Here is a 26,058-nt window from a genome sequence, read left to right as displayed (position 1 = left end):
TTTACGCAGGAGCAAATCGGTTATTTCAATTTTTTAAATTGATTTTGTTGCAGAGATTGGGAGCGAAAACCCTAAAAAGTTTCAGAAAATCAAAATTCAGAATCCTCCTAGAATGAATTTCAATCGATAGCATAAACATAGGTACCTTGAAATTTTTACCAGGTGCGTTCGCCTTGGTATGTTTATTGCAGTCTCGATTGCAGTAGAGAGATTGCCGATCATTGTGATAAAATTTTTGATGAAAACAACTCATTTTTTCGTGCTCTTGAAATCTTTTATGGGGAAAAATAGGTAATAGTAGAATGATTCCAAAGTTTTCAAATTTGGAAGCAAAACTACGTCATACAAAATATTCACCAGACTACGACACCTATGCAAGACGAAACGAAACGAGACTCATTTGAAGCAAATTTAAAGCTTTACAACTATATTTTTGAAATTTCCAGTCACAGGAGGTGGTATAACTGAAAACCTGTGAAAACACCTATTTAAATCGCACATTTTAGCTCCCCGCTTCTTATGCACATTCCGCCAAAGATAAAACCTAGGTAGGTAATTCACAATATTGGGACATAGGACATGACGTATCTGAAGTTATTCCGACATTCGAGTATAACGCTACTGGCCTAGAAGATAATTTCGATGGAAAAATTTGACGAATATTTACATATATCTATTATAATGAAGAAAGTGATCACGCCTAAACAGGGAGGCAATGAATAAAAATAATGAGGATAAATTCAGATGCATACCACCCATTATTTTTATTCATTGCCTCCCTGTTTAGGCGTGATCACTTTCTTCATTATTGTATCGCCGGCATCGTACTCTGTCGATAACCGAGCGCGTCTCAGACCTCCCGTCATACGTCCGACGTTCGCAAGGCGAACCGGCGTACTGAATTAGGGAAAATATGGGACATATGCTATTGTCTTCGTCTTGGTTTCTATCTGGGGGGGATTGAATCGGATACCGTTTCATGTTGGATGGCGCTGTGGGTAAATAAATAATACCCACTAGAACATAACAACATTGAATAAAGTTCCATCAATTCCAAACGTTCTCCACCGTGGAAAAATGCTATGTTGCTCTGATGAGGCCAAATGAGGCCGAAACCATGGTCAGCATCTGCTTTTCTTCGGTGGAGCGTACTCCATTTGGGGGCCTTGACGATGACAAACTGGCTAGCTCAATTCAGATCGTAACACTTGTCGATATTCATATCGTCGGGTGGTATGCATCTGAATTTATCCTCATTATATCTATTATAGTTTTATTGCTATCGAAATAATATAATGCCATAATAGATTTAGCCTTATCCACCTTATCTTCAAATCATCATCAACTGTGCAATACTCAAACTGGATCAATAAAAAAGGGGTTTCCTTATCCTCATTATTTCATTACTTATTTATTGCAGTTCTCATTTTTAGTTTTTTATGTAGTCCGCTTGATGGATTGAATCCAGGAATTTCAAATTCCCCTAGTCAAAAATGTAGTAGTCTTTAATTTTTCACCAACAAAAATTCTTTTTCATTAAGAGCCTCCCTGCATGAATATTTTGAAGAGGCTCTTATGAAATTTGTTAAAACTCTTGGAATTGTTCTAAAGCTGGAACTCCAATGCCTCAAATGAAACAGTAATTATTGTTTCGTACACAATTACAGGAAAAAAAGCTATTAACGATATCTTTATGAGTATAATTGTGCAAAAACAGTGGGAAACGAATATTCCACCTTCATAAACCTAATTTCATTTTTCCGTCGTTCATTTCAGAACTGCATAAACGTATTCTACAGATTATTCATGCTGGGTAGGTCACACGAAAAATGTTCCGAATCAACAACCGAATTAATGACATCGAGAACCAAGAAATCAGAGTTCCACCTAATTATATTTCATAATATACTAAAAAAAAGTGCATTATTCTTGACGGTGAATAACTCAATCTATTATAGATTGGAAAGTGAACAAACGAGTTCCTTGGACGACCTCGCTGAATAAGGAACAACAAAAACAATATAAACACATAAAAACCGTTCAATCAGGACGGATACGAAGTAGATAATCGTAAAAAATATTTCCGATCATTTCATTATTCTCTGAAATCCCGATCTCTATCGGTTGTTTGTCCTTGCTTGACTGTCAGAAGCTTGTGCGTGCGAAGCCTACGAGTTGTCCGGAGAATTTAAATCGTTTACTCGATGAGCCATGGAAACAAGCACACCAGGAGGTCAAATGTTTATATGAATAAAGTACATACTAAACACATTTCCTTGCATATGTTGAAGATATTGAATTGATGTGGCCGATACTTCATGAAAATCCATAATTGAACTAAAAACTCGATTACATATTTGATTTTCGCCAACATGAGTTGTCGAACCACGACACGTGTTTCGCTATCACAGTAGCATCTTCAGATGGGTGAAGGTAAATTGACCTTCACTCAAGGATTCAAGCTGGAACCAAAGCAAATCTGTAGGTACACGTTGTTGATAGAAGCAAAAAGTAATCATTTCACCAAAATGTATTCGAATCACATACAGGATGACAATTTGTAAAATTATGTCACATCAAGGATGATTTATTGATTTCAGAGAAAATCCTCAACCCTAGGTGTAGGAGCTATCACCCCTAAATTTTCAATAGGGAATAGGGGGTGAGCTATACCTCAATTGAAAAATCACTTGACCCTTTACATGAATACTATGGTTTGAGAATTTGTATTGAGTCCTTGAAGTAGTTACAGGGGCTGACAATTTGAAAATTTGCCAGGCCAATTATGTCTCGACAAGGATGTTTTCAGAGAAAATGCCGGAACAGGTCAATTTTTTTCGGAGGGGGACATATTTTTAGCAGAATTGTAAGCCGAAATCTCCTCAATCCTAGGGTAGGGGCTATCACCCCTAAATTCTCAATAAGGAATAGAGGGTGAGCTATACCTCAATTGGAAGACAATAGTATTATGTAGAGGGACATATTGTCTTCCAATTGAGGTTCAGCTCACCCTCTATTCCCTATGAAGAATTTAGGGGTGATAGCCCCTACACATAGGTTTGAGGAGATTTCGGCTTAAAATTTTGCTCAAAATATGTCCCCTTCCCTTTAAAAATTGATCTGTTTCGGTTTTTTCTTTGAAAACATCCTTGTCGAGACATAATTGGCCTGGCAAGTTTCAAAATTTTCACCTCCTGTAACTACTTCAAGTAATCAATAAAAATTTGCAAGCCATAGTATTCATGTAGAGGGACGAGTGATTTTTCAATTGAGGTAAATCTCACCCCCTATTTCCTATTGAGAATTTAGGGGTGATAGCCCCTTCACCTAGGGTTGAGGAGATTTCGGCTTACAATTCTGCTCAAAATATGTCTCACTCCGAATAAAAATTGACCTGTTCCGGCGTTTTCTCTGAAAACATCCTTGTCACGACATAATTTACCTGGTAAGTTTTTAAATTGTCGCCCTGTATGTACTTAGACATAGGAAAAATGTTATCTTTGTATTAAATTCCAAGATGTGGCATTTTGCTTCAGCAGAAGTTAGAGAAGTGATGGAATAAATCACTTTTTTCCATTTTTTCGACCAAATCCATCCTGCAGTGAAAGGCGAAGGGAAACTGGCACCAAAGAATGGGGTTTTTCGTTGACCATCAGATGTAAACGGAAGACAGTATGAATGTAATTAAGCGAATAATTCTTCTTCCTGACAGTGCTGAGCGCCACGCCTCGAGATCAGTGCAAATGTCCTTGTTTGAAGTGGCCAGATATAAAGGTAGGCTCGGAATTGAGTCTTCAAGGGCGCTCAAACTCGTTTCCACCTCATTAAAACACCGCGCATCTGAATGTTTGCGAGAGACAAATATTTGCGAAACTAATCGAAGACATCGTACGATAGCGGGTCGAGAGAAAGTGCTTGTTCTGGTCTCGAAATAATTATATTTATATGCGTTCTTCGTCGTTATTTTTCGCCCTAATTGGAGGACGAATGTATGCAGAGTGCTTCATCTTTTTCCGAACGTTTGGACTATTAATGAAAGTGATAGGAGTGTTGCATGATATTGTCCGCATAATACTTAATTAATACAGGTGTAAAAATTAGTATTTTTGTGTAAGAAGATACAATTCTTCCAAATGAATAATTTCAATGCTATTCTATTAAATTTTGACCATATTTCAGTACATTCGAGATTCGAGAGACTTTCTGAAAAACCGTTTGGGGTCATTTGAAAAACTTGTGAAAGGAAAGTTAAGTAAAAACGGTGTAGAAGAATGGCGGCACGGTAATGAAGTATTTGTGAAATAGTTCGTGGTCGCAGGGGTATTAGCTTTGTCGACCGTTCAATTATGGACTAATTCTGATACCAGTGGCAATTTCGAATGTGCGCCGATGCAGAAGTAAAATAATAATCCAGGTTCAAAACACTCTTGAACTTGAGTCTGAAGAAAACACATTGACGTTTTTAGATCTTCTATCAATCCCACTGAATAATAAAATATATAAAAACAAATTGGTTGTAAAAGCCAATTTTTTCAACCGGCTCCGAATGATCTTGTGGATGAAGACTTACAGATTGTTGAGGGTGTTGGTCGGACCCACCAGACCTGCCTAGTTTCTCTAGGTTTAGCTTGAGAGACAAAGACCCTGTCTGTCACAGAGGATTTGCTCAATGGTTTCGTCCTCCTCTGGGCAGAGCCTACAGAGTGATTCATTGACGATACTGAGTTTGAGTAAGTGAGCTCTTAGCCTTCAAAGTCCTGTGACGACTGCCATTGTAGAGCTCAGATTGTTTCTAAAAAATCCTAGCCATTGATTGGTAGGCTGGGAGGCACCGAGATGGCCCTGTGCGAAAGGTGCAATTTAGTAATTAAAAATTCCTAAAGTTGGTTCTGAACCAATAAAAGCATTTGAGCATTTGATAACTCGTTGCCTCTACAGCCTGAGTGTCTAGGTACCCAAATAAGTTGCAGTCTATTGTGACTTTCCAATTTGGAGAAATTAGATCTGCATTCGAGTACTTGTGCAGAATTGCATTTGTGATCTGCGACTCTGCGAGAGATATGATAGCAGCTTGACTATCCGTTAGGATTTTTTTTTTTGACCTACACGTCCAACCCATGTGGTTGGCGTATAGGTTAATGGCAGAAATTTCTGCCTGTAATGCCCTGTTTGGTTCTGGAGTCATCATTAAAACAACAATGTCCTTGTAAATAGAATTCCTTGGGGCAGAGCTATTCGCCCCTGCCATTGAGTATTAATACTCAATTGAGGTTTGATACTCAATGCCCCTGTTTAGAATCAGAGGATTGAATATTCTGTCCGTGCTAGTTCTTTTGTTTATCTGGTCATTTCTTATGCCAATCATCTCGTCAGCCTACAATTGGGCTAACAGCTGATTGGGCACGAAATCAGTTTATCAGGATCATTATTCTAGGTTAGGTGGTGGAGTCAGTAAGTTGCTTGTCTGGCCTCTCCCTGGACAAGAATATGAAGTAGAGGGAGGTATAATAGCATCTACATGACTGCGGTTGAAGTAGAGCGGAATGCCCCTGAAATCATGATGCATGTCTTTCTTTGGAGTCTCAAAATTTTGTTTTGGGTTTGTTTGCGTTCTGTGCAGGACCACCAGACGATGCAACCATAGGTGACTATTGGACCAATCACCGTGGCATACAGCTAGCGGAGCAGCTTCGGCTGAATGAAGACCTAAGCATAACTCATCAAAGAAGAAAAAGAAAGATAAAACCGCGCTAGCTGGGCTCGTTTCAAAAACTGATCCGCGATTTTGTCCCTCTTTTGACTTTAATATCGCTTCAATTAAGATCAGAGAATTTTGAAAAAGCACTTACAACATGAAATAACCAGATTTAAAATCGATTAATAAAATAAGGGATAAAACTCGATACTTGGATTTCTTAAATAGTTATCCACATACGAATGAATAGCATATTTGAACTCAGAACGTCAAATTAGTCTCAGTTCTGCCATCCTGCAGAATTGCACCGTGAGCAGTTATTATTGCTACCGTATTTCTACCGCATTTTTATGCAAATTTTGTGAATAATTCATAGCTATTATAGTATTCTTGTTTTCGTTTTTTCCTCCATAAGCTTGTTCGATTTATTTTGTCGATTGTTCGATGATTAACTGTTATTACAGTTCACATTTTTGTGCTTCAGTGATGGTTATGATTTGAGATCTGCAGACAGTCTACTCATGATGAATGTCAATGAGCACGTTGCACGAAGAGGTTTTTTCTCTTCTGTATCCTAATGTTTCAAACCGAAAACCTTCTCATACAGTGTATTCTGAGGATACATTGGATCAACCATTCATATTTTGTAAAGAAACAGGAGGTCAAGTGTGCACTGAGATCTGGGGTGTCAAAAATGGAAATTTTTTTCACGTTTCCATTGAAAAAATGAAAAGGCCAGAGATATGTTAGAAATCTTTCATTTAGAACATATTAAGTACTTTGTGAAATCGTTTATAATCGACCTCTCCTAATATTACGATAATCTTTGTCGCTTATTTTTAGATTAGACGAAAGAACAATTTTTTCATTTCAACTGGGTTTGATTGAGTTTGAATGACTCAACTCAACCACATCATGGTATTTTCTCTTTTGTATTTATCTGTTATTTGGTATTCAATTCAAAGAAGATAAATATTATTAGTAAATATGTCACATGAAAAAATATCAACGAAGGAAGAAGATCTTTTGTAACCAGATATTGAGCTGCGCCTGGACCTTCAATACCTACTAGGATGTCAAGCATTCTTGAATGGACTAGCTATACATTCCACAATGCTGATCCATTGATGCATTGAAAAAACGGGGAATACAATTTTCTTCAAGGGAAAATAATTTATTACTTTGTAATTTGATGTTGTCTCGTAAACATTTCCTTATTATCTTTTAAAGTTCTTTACAAATGAAAATCGTGGAAATTACGGCTCTTTTTTTATCCAGTTCAAATGAAGAGATGCGAGTGCATGTTCATTCGTTATACAAACAGTTTTAACTTCACATTCGATAGATACGCGAATATTTCATGATAACTGCAGATAGCCGGAATATGGGATATGAAAGTAGAATATGAAAGCAGATCGTGTTTTCATTTGGCAAATACCTAAATATTTGCACAATAGAACAAATAATGGAGATGAACTCGCAAGTTCGCATCAAGTATGTAACGAAGAATTTCAAAAATTTGTAATGTGGGATTGGGAATTCGAATAAACTCAGTAGAATGTTGAATAAAAATAGTATTATACATTTTTCAATTCAAAAATTCAATATGGCTGTCATAAGGAAAAAAAATTGAATGTCATATCTTGACATTTAGTTGATTTAGTAGGCCGATTTCAATAAAAATGGTATTATAATTAAATGACGATAATATTGGAGGATTACGAAATTTCATGGGAAACGTCCGTAAAAGGAAGAAGGATATTGGAATATCATATAGGGGAAAGTGGGATAGCACCGGCCAGCGGGTATCACCGGACATTGATCGTTTTCTTGAATTTATCATTTCACCCCCTCCTTTGAATGGCCGAACGAACTGATTTTATGCAAGCGCAAATATATCTTTAGTTGACCTTGTTATTTTTAGCCGTTTCGGAAATTAACGTTAAATTGTGATTTTTTCTGATTGACACATGGACAGAATAAACTTGAGGCCTCCCTTCTCTTGATCGGTAGGTGTTCAGATGGTCTCCTAGGGATAGTGCAAGCATGAGAATGAAAACGTGCACAAACACCCTGCATTTCAAATATCCCCCCAGTAAATGGCTAATTGACAGCAAGATGCATGTGGGGTGTCACCGGACACAAGCATGTCGGGCATGACCGGACAAAAATAATTTAAATATTTAGTTATAAAAATTCCGAAGTCATTAAGTTCTAGAAAATCTCCTCAAAACCAAAATACTCCAACAAATCAATGAACAAGATACTTTATGCTCAACACAATCCACCACAGGCAGAAGCCAATGGTCAAAAAGAACATATTTTTGATGGAACAAATTCACAAAAATGTTTGGGATGATCTCGAGGAAATTTTTCCGTTTCCCAATGCTGCAGAGCACAAAATAGTTAAAAAAAATTACTTGAAAAAAGTGCTCACTTCACCTCCATTATAAATGACTTGGAAGAGAAAAATGAAAATGAGGCTGAAGGAGTAAAAAAAATTTGAACGAAATTTTAAAACAAAATGTTTCGAAACTAGTTGAAAAAAAACCAAATCTAAAGTTTTCATCCAAACGAAAGAACACAAGAGCAGGAAACTCATTAGCCATGAATGTTTCGACGAAGACAGGATCCAGTGTTGTGAGCAAAGACATCTCTCTGGTTGTGAGTGTAATGGATGGGTCTATATGAGAGATGCTCTGACGTAGAAAAGGGTCATACTTAATACATGTGTGATTATTTTTGTAATTTAGCTTTTTTCAGCAGTATCTACAAATTTTTTTTCGTGTTCGATATTACCCTCTAGTCTTGAAGAAATTCAAAATGTTCACTTTATTTTCTTTGAACGATGTATGTTCATTTTATGTGTATCTTTGTACCTTTTCAGGACATGTGAAGTATATGTGGAATAATCATTTCAAACTAAGTTTGTTGGAAAACTTCGAGAATAAATTTGTTTTAATATTTTTTCGTATCATGTCCGGTACTACCCGACTTTCCCCTACCTATTTCCGAGTTTCAATTATAAATCTATAAAAGAAAAGAAGATATTGAGATTTGAGGGACATCATGTTGGAGGACTATTTCGTCAATAACAGAATTTCTATATGGTATAGTTTGGGAGATCACCACCCTCTGTATGGTGAGAATTCGCATACGCAAGAATATTTGGCTACACCTGTTATAACTCTATACAGGGTGGGCTTTTTAAAGCGAAACAGACGAGACAACCACCTTAATTGTTGAAGAAAGTAATTACCAATAATAATTATTTCGTTGTCTAATGTTGACAATAAACGGTTACCATCGTAACCACAGAATGAATTAGTCAAATAATTGATGATTTCACATAGCATGGTTAGCGGAATGACTGGTACTGTACGAAATTCAAAATTAAATATCTCGAAAACGAATGCAATGAATGAGAAAAAATTAATACGCTGAATTCAGAATAAAAAGGCCTTTCTAATGAGGTATCACTCACCCTGTCTTTCCTATTCAAAATTTAGGGGTTGTTGTTCTAACACTAAGGGTTGAAGCGATATAGTTGTGAATTTGACCTCAAAAGTTGTCCCCCTCGAAACAAAAATCGACGTGTCCGAGCATTTTTCCGAAATAAATTTATTCCGTCCGTTATCTCGTCTGTTTCGTTTTAAGAAGCCCACCTTGTATATGTCGCAGTCGAGTCGTAGATACTTAAAATCGTCAGTTTGTGAATAACTCGGTGAAATGACTTGCCAGTTTGTAAACTGACGAACCTTTTCTGAAATGTAATTGAAATGCAGATTGTTATACAACCGGCATGAATCTTTCAGATAGTTTTTTGCGAACAACACATCCGACAGATGGTCAAATCATTGAAGGAATCTTATCCTTAAACGTTTCGTGCCTTGAGATGTCTGGTGAATTGAATGATAATATTGGCATTATCAGCTGAATTTCATTATCCTAGACGTAGGAACAATGAAGGAAATATAATAACACACTTAGTTTTCCAATATTTTATTATCGAAAGACAACAAAATGCAAAAGTTATAGGAAGAAATCAACATATTTCTTAAATTGAATTCAATAACTATTACTTACTAGCTGACCCGGCAAACCTAGTTTTGCCATTTAAATTATTTCTAGGGTAGATAATAATAACTAACTCATCGTGATTGCTCGATTGGTCGTAAGAAAAAGGAATGCCTTTTTTTCTGTTCTGTACAATTTTTTTTGGGAATATTTTGTTATATAAACCTTGCCCTAAAAATAATAAACACAACAAAAAAAGAATTGTCCAATTTAGTGCGATCGTTTGAACAATAAAGCATTTTGAAGTAAACCATAGATCCTCTTTTATTAATATAAAAAAACCTCGATTTTTGATCCACTTCACCTCGTTTGACGGTATGCCTTGAAACAAAAACACCTCTTCATGATACAGTGAAATAAAGTCGAACCTGATATAGGTTATGTTTCTTACCAGAATAGTGATTTTCGATACAAAATATCAGAGTACACTGCTTTTTCCAATTCTTCCATTTGATAGAGATATTGATCCGGCGTAATATACAACATTGCACTCCTTCATTTAGAAATTCAGTTTCAAGAGAAACCAGTTATGTTGTAAACCGATTCACAAACTGACTGAAAATTTAAGACCGATCGTGAAACAATCTGTAAATCTGACAGGTCCATGTCTCCAGCCCCCCCAAATTTGAATTTTCACCTTTTTTTGATGCTAAAGTTTTGTACTAGTTTTGTACCGAAATGTACCGTTGGAAACAAGTTTTGTACCCCCAATTTAAATGATGAAAATACGGTTTTCAGTTTGGGGGGGCCGTAGACATGCTCACCCCCCACTTTTGAAATTGCAAATTTTTTATATCTCAAAGGTTTGTACTAGTTTTGTACCGAAATGTACCGTGGAGAAAAAGTTTTGTACCCTAAGATTAAGAGGTCTTAGGAGGGTTTCAAATTGGGGGGGCTGGAGACATGTTTTTGAAATAATGAAGTTTCGGTTCCCGAAACAAGCTGAAACATGTGTACTAGTTTTGTACCGAAATGTACCGTTGAAAAAAGTTTTGTACCGTAATTAAAATGAAGCAAATACGGAGTTCAGTTCGGGGTAACAATAGACAGGATCACCCACCCACTTTTGAAATTGCAAATTTTTTATACTTCTGAGTTTTGTACTAGTTTTGTACCGAAATGTACCCTCAAGAAAAATTTTTGTACCCTAAGATTAAGGGGTCTTAGGGAGGGTTTCAAATTAGGGGGGCTGAAGACATGTTTTTTGAAATAATGAAGTTTAGGTTTCGGAAACAAGCTGAAACATGTGTACTAGTTTTGTACCGAAATGTACCGTTGAAAAAAGTTTTGTACCGTGATTAAAATGAAGAAAATACGGAGTTCGGTTCGTTTTTAATCTAAGATTGAGAGGTCATAGGCCATTCTACGAGAAAACTGAAAATCTTCAATATTCTGATAACAATTGAATCTATACTAATAATATGGAAACACATTGACGTCTTTTTTTTTCAAAAGTGTGTAGCATATTCTTACACAGACTCCAACCACTAGAGATAAAACACGAACAATCAACATACTATCAACATTGTTGATACTATGGTATGCTCTTCTTTGGTAAATTCACAAACTCTTTGTCTTTTAAGACTTTCTGATTCACAGAAAACGCTAACACATGGCGAAACAGTAAGTAGGTTCTTTCGAAAGATTGATAATCTTCAGCAATATTGGGGTACTCAATTTATCAACAGAATGTTTCAGATTTCCCTTCTGTCATTTGACCATTGCTGGAGTAGGATTCAATTATAAAAGCTTTTTGCTTATGTACATTTCGGTACAAAACTTTGAAAGAGAAAAAATTTTTATTTTCAATAGTGGGGGGTGAGTATGTGAACATCCCCTCCGAACTGAAATACGTATTTTCGTCATTTCAATTACTTTTTTCAATGGTACATTTCGGTACAGAACTTTAGCGTTAAACAAGTGCAAAATTGATGACTTTTTTCAACGTCGCGTCACCATGTATTTCTTTCTGATATTAGGTTAGGTTAGGTTAGGTAGTACAGATATTAGGTAATCAAATTTGACTTTATCAAGAAGAAAATTATGATGTGTGCAGAAGGGAGATAAATCAAGGGCGGAGGATGTTGAAAAAAAAATTGAATTAGTCTCACAATTAATTTCGTTTTTAGAACGGTACATATCGGTATCAAACTAGTACACATGTTTCGGATTGTTTCGAAAACCAAAATCTTATTACTTCGAAAAGATGTCTCCATCCCTGGAATTCTCCTAAGACCCCCAAATCTTAGAGTACAAAACTTTTATTGACGATACAAAACCAATACGAAATTTTTACATAGAGAAAATTTGCTTTTTCAAAGGTGGGGTGTACTTGCCTATAGCCCCTTGATGAAAATGATAATTCACTCATTCTATTTGGGGCTACAAATTTTTTTATCGAAGGTACATTTCAGTATCGAAAAAGTACAAAACCAATATCCCATATTCCTTGGTGTAAAAAAAAACACCCCTGAAGCCTCAGTACTTTATATGGAGCACAGGTACACCCCCGGCGTAGAGAATTGTGCCGTTTTTGTGACGGTACATTTCGGTACAAAAATAGTACACATGTTTTAGCTTATTTCAGAAACCGAAATCTCATTATTTCGAAAACATGTCTCCAGCCCCCCCAATTTGAAACCCTCCTAAGACCCCTTAAACTTAGGGTACAAAACTTTTTCTTGACGGTACATTTCGGTACAAAACTAGTACAAAACTTTGAGATAAAAAAAATTCCCAATTTCGGAAGTGGGGGGTGAGCATGTCTACGACCCCCCCAAACTTAAAACCGTATTTTCATCATTTTAATTAGGGGTACAAAACTTTTTTTCAACGGTACATTTCGGTACAAAACTAGTACAAAACTTTAGTGTCAAAAAAATTTAAAAACTCAAATTTGGGGGGGCTGGAGACATAGACCTAAATCTGACAGTGCTCCAAATTTGTATATCCTTACTGTGTAAAATAACCAACAAATATATTAAAAAATTTGAGTCTTGTTTCTATAAAAAATAAAACATTTTTGTGTAACAGGCGTGTTAGTCGGGACCTCCTGAAAATACGAAATTGCTTCGATCTAGAAATATGATTTCGGGAAGTTTACATGAGAACATGCCGATCATTCTGATCATTCCTCGGACCTTCAGAATTTATAGAACAATGAGTTTATTTTTCCGTCTGCACTCGACCTTGCCCACCTTTTCAAACATCACGTAATACCACTCCTTTTCGAATGAAAAAGCGGGAATAAATGCGTATGGCTCTTTATTGCCTAGCAATATCGTTAATAGAGTCGGATATCGGCTTTATGCGACTGACAATCGAATAATGCTAAACGCTTTTACCACACGAAATATCGGAAGTAATCAATAGAAAGCTTTCATGCATGGTCGTGTATGGAGGGATTCCAATATAACAATGTGGCCGATACTTAATGAAAATCCGTAATTGAACGAAAAACTGAATACTACACGTGTCTCGTTATGGAAATCATAATTTCGGGTGGGTGAAGTTAAACTGGTTATACAAACGAATATACAGGGTGTTTCCAAACTAGACGTGAAGTGAACCTTGGAGGCGGTGTTAGTATCACTCATTTGCTGTCGTTTGAGCCATATTTATTGATAAATAAAAAAAACAGTTTCCGAGATGAGTTCTTGTGTTTTTCAAAAAACATATGAAAATAGCAAAAGTGTAGTAAAAAAAAAGCACCTGTATATAATTAGTATGATTTAAAATTTGTTATGTGAAGAAACGAAAAATCAATAAATAATATCAATTTGCCTGCAACTTTCGAATTCCACAATTCATGTAGGAAAATATTATTTTAAAAACTTGCCAAATTCCTTCTTCATTCCCTAAAAAAGTTTTCGTTAGAATGCAGTCACTAGTTTCGTTTGAGCCGATTTTTTTATAAACAACCTTTTGAATTTCCAATATGAAAGATAGTGAATTAGTAATCAGGATAGTTTTGCTTTTTTCATACGTATCATATCTTTTTCTGATGAAAATAATCCAAAATTATAATCAAACTTGGTCAACGTAGAAAAAATTGACGAAAAATGAAGTAAGATGAGAAATTTTTTGAAAAACACAAGAACTCAAATATCTCGGAAACTGTTGATTTTTGGTTATCAATAAATATGACTCAAACTACAGCAAATGAGTAATACTAACACCTCCTTCAAGGTTCACGTCTAATTTGGAAACACCCTGTATAATATATAAGAAAGTATTTGACTTCTAATTACCTATCTGGAGGGGGTAATGATAGTTTCCAGAATTTTGAGGAATTGTACAGGGTGAGTCGTACAAATATTTTAATAGTAGATTCTTGAGGTCAAAAAAAACACTTTTTTCCTTTACCATTTTTTTTCGAATCGGCTCGGTTTCAAAGATACAGGCTGTTGAAAACCCATAAAAATGTTTATTAGATATTATTAGTTTTCACAAATGGTTTTATCGAAAAAAATGAATTTCGGAATATAGTTTTTATTTATTCAATGAATCTTATTCGAACACAAGATCACCCACGTCTTCCAGTTTTCTCATTATGATCATTACGTACTATAAAAATACCAAAAATTGAAAGAATCCAACTATTGAAAAAGTTGGACACTATCTGATAAACATTTGAACCGAGATTTGAACGTTTTGTTAAAAAACTATTCTTCATATTTTATCATATAATGCGAAGTATTCGAGTAATTTGATGCTCAAAAAGAAAAAAACATTTGTGATTTTCCGAATATCACACACACCGAGTACCCACTTTGGCTAAATACAACTCTGTTTAAAAGATCCACAGATGTGTTGTATAACAGATTTAGCTATAGTCTATCCAAATCCGAGAGGCCAGCGTAAACAAACTGACTAACGCGTGATCTTATTTGAGGTACTCCTCTTATTGGTCAAAGCTTCAGGAACGCCATGTTTGCAGGTGGGAGTAAAGCAGAACCGCATTATGTTTGATTCATTGATTGTATGCGAATTGTTGTGCAGAACTGCAGAGGTCATTCATTGCTTTTTCTTTCGTAAATTGGTTTATAGTTGTAGCAAGTTATTCAAGTTACAAGCATTTAAGATAATGTCAAGTACTGATACTGCTGAGGAATCGCGTGTTGACTTAAGTCCTCCAAAGAAGTGTCTGAACGACACTTCAGTGCCGAGATAAAAGAAATGATTTTGAATACTTATAAAATTGAGATTATTCAAAATGCAGGAATGTGTTTAAAGGACGTAGAACTCCGAGTTGCTGAGAGACTTGGCATTGGAGCTCGAAGTGTTAGGATAATTATTTCCGAATACATAAATTCCGGTATTCTATCACAGCCGGCAACAAATCAAAATCGGACCACCAAATGGGAGTCCTTATCAGATTTCGATAAAAATGTAATACGGCGAAAAGTTCATGAGTTTTTCTTCAAAAATGAACACCCGACTATAGAGAAAGTATTAAAAACAGTTAATGAAGACTCGAACTTGCCAAATTTTAAGGGGAGTACCTTCTCTATAATATTGAAAAAACTTAATTTCAAATATGGACGTCGCCAACGCAACAGTTTTTTAATGGACCGTGACGACATTAAATGTTGAAGAAGAAACTATCTCACGAAAATTAGGGCCTTCCGTGATGAAAACAGGAAGATTTACTACTTGGGTGAAACTTGGGTAAATGCCGGTCATGCTAAATCCAAAGTGTGGACCGATGAAACAGTCACATCTTCTCGGCAAGCGTTACTTGCTGGACTACCTACTGGATTAAAAAATCCGTCTGGTAAGGTCTTGAATTTTGAGTTTTACCCTCGTTTAACCCTCGGTTTCATAAAGCTTGATCAGAGAATCAACGATCGATTGACGGATGAACGTCAATTAGTTTTCAGTCGATAAGTTGGTCATAAGCATTCTGAATATCATTCTTGCACCAAATAATTATCTATACACGCCCATTTAATGATACTCAGCTGCTACTCCTCCATTATATTCGAAAATATGAAAGTTTCAATGATTTCCTTCGGGAAATCGAATGCCAAATCGTTGATCGAGCAATCAAAGTTTTTTGAAACTTGATGTAAGTACCTTTTTGGTGAAAAACAATTTCAACATTCTTTTTCAAATGAAGTGAATATATTTTTCCACGCAAAGGGCAAAGAATTATAGTGTGTCATATTGGCAGTGACACTGGACTTTCCAATCCAAAAAACTGGTGACTACCATGAAGAAATGGATGGTCAGTCCTTCGAAAAGTGGTTCGAGGGTATACTTCCTGAATTGGAGGAAAATTCTATAGTAGTTTTGGATAATGCTCCCTACCATTTAAGGAAAATGGAAAAAATTCTTAATTCACAATTCAGAAAGAGTGATATCCAACAATATTGATTTCACCTCTGACCTCATAAAAGCGCAATTGTTGCAGATAGTCAGGCATAACAAAGAAAACTTTGAAAAATACATCGTGGATGAAACCGCAAAGGCCCAAAATATTACTGTACTTAGATTACCGCCCTACCACTGCGAACTGAACCCTATTGAGTTGATTTGGGCCGATGTCAAGAATTTTGTGGCAGATAAAAACACCACATTTAAAATGGCTGACGTCCAACATCTTTTTCAAGAGGCTCTCTAACGGGTTACTTCCGAAAGATGGAGAAAGTGCGTGGAACATGTCAAACAAAAAGTTGAGGTAGACATGTGGAAACTGTATAATATTATGGATGATATAACACCAGTCATCGTCAACTTCGAAGAAAGTTCTGCATCTTCTGACGATACGGGCTAGTCACTTTTACAAAAAAATATTGTTACACATTTACATATTAATAGTATGTATTAAAGTGGGAACTTTAGATTAATTGTTCATTACTCGATACTTTCTGATGTTTTATAGATCATCTAAAAGTCTATGAGCTATGGTCTATAAAATGTTTTAAAGACGTGTGTGTGTTGTTTGGGTGAGACTCGTAGATAAGCATACATATTTTTCACCGGAACTGGAACACTCAAAAAGTTTTAAAATATAACGCTCTCGGAATTTATTAGTACACCTCTGCGTTATCACGTTCTTGACGCGTGATCACTACATGCTGCAATGTTTACTGCTGGCCTCTTGGATTTGGATATACTATAGTTATTCTGAACGTAATTTTGTTTTTCCAGAGGTGGTACAGCTCATTATGAAACTTCATCAAAATAAAGTGTTTCTTTTGATCTCAACAATCTACTGTTGAAATATTTGTACGGGTCAAAGACTCATCCCGTATATATGGCAGTTACAAATTGGAGTATAGAAGTAAGACTAACCATTTGTGCATAATAAAAACTATATTTTTCCATATGAAATCGAACACTGCCTTCTTTTAGGTTTTAAAAATATTTCCTAAAATACACAACGCAGTAATATTCTTCGTGAGAAAAATTTGAAGCGAAAGCATCCAGAACTACATATTTAAAAACCACATTCTGAGCAATCCGGAATTATCAACCTTATCTCTGATATCGAGTGTCTGAAGTAATATAACCACCCTCGTAACCACCCTTTATGTACCTAATGCAAAGATAGAAGTGTAGTCTCCTAATGGAGTGGTCTTAAGAAACTGATAAAGATCTGACAACGCCGCTTACCGCACAGCTAAAGGAACCTAGTAAAGTCAAATTGAATACCCGTCTGAGCTACATAATCTGATGTTTTGAATTTGAATATTTCATACTTCCGTGAACTGATTGCATGTATAACCAAAAGAATATTGAATAGTATGGCCTACCCATTTCATGAATCCGATAAATTACTTAATATTTTGAATTCTGATTAAATTCCTCAAATTTTATTAAAGTTTAACTACCTCTCTACATGTTTGTTAGTTCATGGCTCAGCAAGAACCTTATCAGATGCCGTATCTATAGATGCCGTCAAAACAAGAACATTGAGTGTTATGATTCGGATTTCTAAAAGAAATTTACATAGACTTTCTTGATAGACAAAATCAATTACCCTTCCAGGAATCTAATAAGACAAAAATCTCAAAAACTGAATTTGCGTAGATCAATCTGTGTTTACGACACCAGTATAAAAGCATGGCTCGGCATCGTTGCAATAAATGTACATAAAAGTCTATTTACAAAATTAACTCGAATAAATGAGTAAAATAAAACTACCACAATAAAATTTAAGAAAAAATTTTTTTGGACAAGGCATCACCTCCTGCATTTTTAACACATCTCTAGTAAATCAACCGACGATGCCAGTAGATTCTCAAACAGCACTGTTGAGCTGCATGTCGTGCTGATTCTTACATCTTCTCCAAGAGCTCCAGCTCACAAAAAATCCTTCTTAGAAGTGGAAACGCTTCCAGTTGATGTCTTTCTTTCGTTGTATAATCTCAGGCAATTCAAAATGAGGGTTAACACGCACAGGTCTGGCTATTAAGTAACGAGACTGAATCTATAAAATATTTCATGTTTCAGGAATCACCGAATAAGAATGGGTCTAGCAAAACCGACGAGTGCAGATTCTGTGGGGAGGAAGAATAAACTCCGGAGCACTTGGTGATGGGATGCGTCGCAAAAATGCGAAGAATAAGAAAATTGTAGAAGATAGGAAGTAATCTCCTTGAAGCCATCCAAGATGCTGGAGTTCATTAGAACTGGAGGGCGAGCTATTGACTACGTGATGGCGAAAACAGCTCTGATGGTGGGGACAATGGACCTTGAGGTCATTGAATTATTAAGGTTATTGGACAAAAAAGCACCTATAAGGTAAACTTATCCAAATCACAAAGACGTGGAGGCATTGCGATATGTGGACTGAAATTAAGGAGCCCCTGGGATGCTAGACCTCTGTGTTACAAGCTGTCCACACTTGTACCCAAGAAATGTTGAAAGTGCGAACATCTATATCCAAATATAAGCCAAGCCACTCCGAGGACCCTGGATACAGCCAGGGTTCTCTGCTGACATAAAAATGCCATATTATCACTAAGCAATTGGCTAGAGTTGACAAGGTGAACCTTCTGTTGGACGCAGGGCATTGTGGTGTCGAAAGAAAGAAAAAAAAATAGATGAACTTGCCAAAATTGGAGCAAGATCAACATCTGAATCTGAACCCTTGTTTAGGATTAGGAAAGGCCAGTATTAGGCAGCGGTCGAAAAATGGAAGATGAACAATAGGTTTGGAGGGGAACACCTCTGAATGCACAGGCAAAAAGATTCGTGTTGCCTTCACCGACCTTCACCTGAAAGCTTCTGAAGCTGCCATAAGCTGAGCTTCGGGTAATGGTGGAACTGATGAAAGAACAAATTTTTTGTACCGCATAGGGAGGTCACCATTTGAGACATGCAGGCTCTAAGGATCGGCAAAAGGAACAGCTGATCACATAGTATGCAAGTATTGAGTATTCATACATATTAGGAGGCCAGTCCTGGATCTCAACGAGGTGTACTAATGAGCCTTATAAGGTGTCAATGAAGATTGAAAACTATTGATGTTCCTTTGCACCTTTAAGTGGCCACAACTGACAATGAATTCTAGGAGAAGGTGTTTTCCGATGTGTATGCAGGCAGCTTAGTGACACAGCACTTGACTAGCACCAAAATGTCTGGGTTCGAGTCCCGAGTGGGGAGACACTCCCTCCAGAATTCAATAACTTCATTAATTTATCCATAAATAAGGTGTGCATGTTAACAAGTTACATTACATAATTAATGGTTGATTGTTAGTTTAGCAGAGTTTAGGAATCTCGAATATCCAAAACTTCTTGTATGAAGTTGAATATCAATTAAGATAAAAAAACTCACGTCCAGAATCCTGCGACAACTTCATCTTATCCAACGTCGAAGAGTCCCTGTCGTTGTACACCAGCACTCCCGCAGCATTGCTCTTGTAGGCGTTATCCACCTTCACCTCGAAATTACACTTGCCCCTCCTGATCAGGGCTATCCATGGTTCCCCGGGTGGGGGCAACCTCCTGTCCTCCCTCGAACTCATCAGGGGCATCTCGCAGCCCGTGTGGTCGTTGGGGTCCAGGGCGGAAGACACGTGGATGATCACTCCAGAGGCAGGTCCCACGAAACCCCCACCGTAACGTCCCACCTCCGTCTTGTCCCAAGACCAGCCGAGATTCTCGTCGAACTTGGTGACGTTCAAGTAGGCCGTGGTGTAGGAGTCCTCTTGGTAATCGTCGGAGATGTGGGAGAAGGGGGGATGGGACACCCAATCCTCCCCTCGCACTGCCAACATCTGTGTCAGAAGGGTAAACAGTAGGGTTCTGTTCTGGGTCATCTCGAATCGATTCGTTCACGTTCTTGTACTGCGGTGTTCTATATGGCGGCGGTATGGGCTTTTTGATGGTGGTTCTAAGACTACCATAGCAATCTGGAAAAAAGGAATGAATTATAACTAAAGATGATTCAGTTAAACACTAACCAAGTAAAAGGTTTTTCAATAAGAACGCAAGAATTGAATTGAATTGACATTTTTGGTGTCTTCACACATTGAGGTCTTGTAAGTGAACATGTAGTATTGTTAGTTTAAACGTTGAACTGTATTTTTATTTTCAGTTGAATCCTTGATATACTGTGTTATGAGTCAACAAAACTATATTCAATGTGTACCAATCCACTGTTCGGAATTCTAAATACCAAAAATGTTGGCCTCAATTTTTTCACCACATTTCAGAATGAATCTAATTGAACCTTCTGAAACGAAATGCGCATATATTTGACCTTATTCGATTTATTCTGCTGTTTTCAAATAATTATGTTACTTTCATGAATTTCGATATATAGGGTGTTTTATGGACATGTTTCCGTATTATGAAATTTGACGGCGACGGGACTGGATTCTAGGTTGCCTGGCGTATTTTCATCGACTAGTATTGATGAATATATGCTGGTCATATAAACATTCATCTCAAAAATCGATTAAGAATACAGGGTGGTCCCAATCTTATGTTTTCGGAAAATATGGAGCAAACTAATAAAACTCGATCTTTCACAACAGGTAGGTATTGCAGACCCTATAACCATGTGTGATTTGACTTTGTGTCCCCCTACTCGCAATTGATCTAGGTATATTCAACTATGAAACACCTTGTATACTTGGTTTTACACGAACTTCTCAAATTGCGAGAACTGGAAATAGACATGGATAACCACGAAGTACGATTCAGTACGATACATGCCAAATGAGGCCTAAGGAAACAGCGAATACATCATATTATTGTTATAATTGGTTTATAAAACTACACATGTATGTAGTAAAGATAATTGCGAGTAAAAGCAGATTTGTTGGATCCAGAAAGCTTCAAATTAAGAATGTTGAATGATTGAACAAATCACATATTAGATATCGATTGAATTTCAATCTGGGAGACCCCCATTAAGCTAGCAGAACCATTTTCGAATTTTGGATTTTTTGCTAGCTTTACCGTCAAGCTAGTAGTACCAAACCGCTGATACAATACTTATCCAGAATCTGATCACGCCATACTACACAGGCTAATTTTAGGCTAATTTATTACACTAGTGAGAAGTTTTAGTCTCTCCAATTATTGCTAGCTTTACGGTAAAGCTAGCAGAACACTTTAAAAAAAACGCTTTCAAGGGAAATCCGCAGTAGATTCAATTGAGAGTCTAAAATGGGTCTGAAATTATTATGTAATCATATATTTTAAAAACAATTGGTTATCAATTTAATCTTGGTGGCATGACTTTGAGCTTTCAGATCTCGCAGTTTCTCCCACGAATGGAGGACAAAAAATTTTATACTTGGGTAATAAATTAGCTTAAGGTTAGCCTGAAATTATGATGTAATCAGATTCTGGATAAATAATCGATTATCGGCTTTGTCCAGCTAGCGACGGGTTGGGTTAACGGAACCCCCAATTTCTCCAAAAAGAGCAAAAAAATTCTCACTAGGGTAATAAATTAGCCTAAAATTAGCCTGAAAGTATGGCGTGATAAGAGTCTGGATAAATATTGTATTAGCGGATTGGTATTGCTAGCTTGACGGTAAAGCTAACAGAACCTTTTTTTTTGTTTAAAAAAACTCATTCAGGGAAATCCGCAGTAGGTTCAAAGGAGAGCCTAAAATGAGCCTAAAATTATGATATTGTCAGATTTCTGCTAAATGTTCTATTAGCTTCTGGGTTCTGCTAGCTTAACGTTAAGCTAGCAGAACCGCCCATTTCTCCAAAAATTGGGGAGCAAAAATTGAGGTAAAAAATTAGCCTAAAATTATGGCAGCAAAAAAATTCAAAATTCGAAAGTGGTTCTGCTAGCTTTTAATGGGGGTCTGGGGGACTCTGCACCTTCAATTTTCATTCGGATAAATTACATGTTTATTCATTTCTGTAGATATAATTGAAATATTTGGTAGAATAGATTGAACTAGCAGATATTTCACTTGAAATCGGGTTCTTCTTCGATAAAAGGCTCACGCTTCATGATGATCTTTAAGCAACATCGAATGTCACCTCCATAGATACCAGAAAATCGATTCCTTGAAGGAAGAACGCAAGAAGATGAATTTATAGCGCTGTTGTTATTTAATAGCAGGGGACCCAAGAGGGAAATTTGGGATTTTCTCTAGCGTGTAGGTGTAGAGTAATATAAGGAGGGATACCTCATATCCTATAGATTGTACAGTAGGTTCCTATACCTATCAAAAATTGGCCTTGTATATGGGTGGATATACCTATCATACAACACAGATATACCTATACCTACAACTTACTACTCGAAAGTGTCCGTTCAAGTTAGGTTCAGTTAATTATACAATGTGTCAATTTGCAAATCCTTTATATCTCGATCCCCATGTGCAAAATCAGAAAAAATACAACAGGAGGTAAACTTTGGTTAATAGGGGGACATTTCATACGGTTATTTCCAATTAATTTGTATCCAACCTATAAGTGTGATGTCAGCTCCCTCTAAAATTCCTTATGTTTTGTAAAGGTCCTTATGTTTTGGAAAACTTTCAATTTCTCGGCACAGCTGCGTATTCTACTCTAGAGAGCGTGGTAGCCATGGAATACGCCCAATTCTAGAAATCCATTCCACTTGGAAATTATCTGTGAGCCTCACAAAATTAGAAATTTTTTTTCCATCCCCATCACTTTCATTATTTATTTATGTATTACATCTTCAAGCAGATTTGAGTAAATATCATCAGTCAGGTATTCTTCAATGAATATAGTTCAAATAACAGGATTTCTTAGAATACTAGCGAATCCCACGTGTGAAAGATAGAACTTCAAGATGCCATGATAAACTTTTTTTTCACAGAAGAATTACTGAATTTGTTGTTGCATTCTTCAGGTACTTTCTACACTTCTTCGGAATAATAAATTAAAGAATTTGAAATGATATTCACGAATGAACAAATTATTTTTATGTACGGTTAATGTAGAAGAGAGCAAGAGAAACTGAAGAAGTTTCTGGGGATGAGTTGGAATCACAAATATGGCGTAAAATAAGTGGCAAAGTTTAGGGAATCTGGCTGTGTTACAAGCAAAAAAGTGTAAGTGTTACTCTATACATAATCTCATAAAATTCCATCTTCCATCCCCACTCTTGATACTTGCAAGGACTGAGAATTTTTTCGGCATTCCCAGATCTGTTTTGTCTGAGTTCCATGTTCCAAAGAGCTTTCCTCCTTGGTGTGACTGTCAACTATTCGGTTTGTTAGTCCCATGCAAATAAACTGGGATATATGTCCCAAAAAATTTCAGTACAATGCTAAGTAAAAGAAAAGATTGGGAACGGGAGTACACTGACTACTTTAAAATGGTATACAGAGGGCTCTAAACCGCTACAGGAGCTGGCGCTGGGATTTACGGGGCAAGTACCAAGTGTGCACTATCGTTAGGCTCCTGTACAAGAGTCCTTCAAACGGAAATACTAGCAATCGGAAGATGTCTAGACGTAAATCTAGAAAGAAACTATCAGAAGCGTGACATAGCTTTTCATACAGATAGTCAAGCTGCCGTTAAAGCACTGAGCTCCTATGTCGTTGATTCAAAGCTGATTTGGGAGTGCCGGAACAAACTCAATGAGGTACGCAAGGAAAATAAGGCCTCTTTAATCTGGGTACCCGGTCATTCGGGAATCGCAAGAAACGAGAAGGCCAATACACTTGCTAGAGAGAGCGCACAAACGCCACTCACTGGCCCAGAACCCTTCTGTGGTATAGGAAAATGCACCTACAAGAAGGAGTTTATGGAGAAGGAGAAAGCCTAAAAGGGAACAACTCTGGCGGAATCTCCCAGGAATGGATCAATCCAAAAAGTTCCTTCGGAACTTTGAAACTGCTAGATCCAAAAAATATCTGGATCTAAGTAAGAACCAACCACACCTACTCACTGGCTTTCTCACAGGACATTGTCGCCTAAAGAAGCATCTGTTGAGAATGGGTTTGTCGGACACTGACGAATGTAGATTCTATGGGGAGGAGGAAGAAACTCCTATTCACCTAGTTACGGAATGCTATGCCATTGCAAGCCAAAGGACAGATTGCTTTGGAAAAGAAACTTGTAGGAGTCGTTGAAGCCGTCCAAGATATTGGATTCCATCAGATCTCTGGAACTGGAAGACGAACTGTAAAGGGCGCGATGAAAACAGCTCTGTTAGGGGGCAAAATAGACCTTGAGGTCGCTGTGAACTGTAACCCCTTCTCACTATAACTATAACTATCTGTTCAAAGCTGCCAGATTCTTGCAGAGTGCACATCTCTATGCTGTTTCATTGACAACTCCTTTCTTCACCGAACTGAAAAATTTGTAGAACACAGTCCGAGCTGATGCGTTTTCGTCATTCAAAGTGGGAATAAACAGTCTCCCACTATCCTTTCAGACATAGTTCGCCCATTTCCGGAGCGGACAAATAAAAAACAAAAAACTACTAGAACTTTTGAGAGGAAATAATTGAACGCCCTTTTGTTACAGCTGAATATTTCGCTTCTTCCACCGCAAACCAGGACACTATGGTGAGCTCAGTCCGGCCGAAATAAATAAATCCGTTTAAACGATTTCCAGCTCAAGAACCTAATTACACGGATGTAAACAAACCGAAACTAGCCGGTGGAATCGGGAAAAATCGCATTTTTAGGAGTCTGTAACCAAGTAGGAGATTGAACGACGGAGATCGTCCTTGTAGATTGAACTTCGAAGCAACTGACGTAATGTCGTTTAATTGACGGAGAGAACTGGTATCATTGAAGTTTTCTGCACCAAATCACGGCTATCCTAATGGCGTATAATAAGATACGGCACCTCGAAGTGAGCGTAGACAGGAAAAGGGGCTCTTTGGAGTAATCGATACGCGATAAATGATAAATGGCTGCAGAATGGCTCCAGAAATCGAAGACGTTATGAACTGAAAAGCGCTTTGTAATTGAGCTCGATTCCCTGAGCATTCTCCAACCGATAAGAAACTTTAACTTATATCTGTATGTTTTGTAAAATCTAGCAAACTATTATTGATTCGCATTATGCGAGGTGCCCCATATTGAACATTCCAGCCGAATATACAGGGTTGGCCAAGAGTATGGAATGAAATGGATATTTTTTCAACTAATAGCTCAATATGAAAACGCTGAAACCCGTCAACTGATTTTCAATTACTCTCATTTTCTGGCACTTTTTTTTTATTGTTGTTATCAGAAGAAACACAAAATTCTCTCGAAAAAAATAATAATACTCACAGTAAAAGTATAATTTGGTAAAGTTTGTTTACTATGAAAAAAAATTTACTTTTTGCATCAATTTACACCATCTTCAAAAAATGACTATTCATAGCACTCATCAAAAATTGGATCTAAAAAGGAGCCAAAGAAGCATTTTTTGATTTTACTCGTCTAGAACAATATTTCATCATACAATATTCCCATTAGATACCTATCGATTGAAATTCAGTCTGAGAGGACTCTGCATCTTCTGAAATTCTTTAGGGTTTTCACTGCCAGTCTTTTAAACAAAATCACGAATTTAAATAATTGATTTTCTCCTGTGTAAATTCTTGCACTAATTAGTCAGGAGCAAATCCGATGAAAAAAATTGTTGCCTGACAATGAACGAAAAACGGATTTTTTTGGTTAATCTTCGTATAACGTTTCGGAGTCTATATCAGACTCCTTCATCAGACGAATCCTTAAAAATTTCCAGAATTGTATAATAGTTTGTCAATTGACATTTGTAAACACACGGAGACATTGATTCAAGTGATTTTGTCAGTTCGTTCCTTAGTAAATTAGTCTAAATACGATCTACTATTACTAACAATTGGCCAAATTATTT

At 36.8% G+C, this 26,058-nt stretch overlaps 1 protein-coding gene across 1 annotated transcript in view; it reads right to left on the bottom strand.

Moving 5' to 3' along the window:
* The window catches only part of LOC123309209 (protein goliath-like), a 96,411-nt gene that overhangs the window by 49,309 nt on the left and 21,044 nt on the right, over positions 1-26,058 (bottom strand). The window contains exon 2 of the mRNA XM_044892195.1: positions 19,562-20,138. Within this exon, the coding sequence (XP_044748130.1) occupies positions 19,562-20,045 (484 nt within the window). The 5' untranslated portion in view covers positions 20,046-20,138. The remainder of the gene's footprint in view (positions 1-19,561; positions 20,139-26,058) is intronic.

Source organism: Coccinella septempunctata, chromosome 3 (assembly GCF_907165205.1).
Source record: "Coccinella septempunctata chromosome 3, icCocSept1.1, whole genome shotgun sequence".
NCBI classification, from domain to species: Eukaryota; Metazoa; Arthropoda; class Insecta; order Coleoptera; family Coccinellidae; genus Coccinella; species Coccinella septempunctata.
This window is presented reverse-complemented; position numbering and strand designations above follow the sequence as displayed.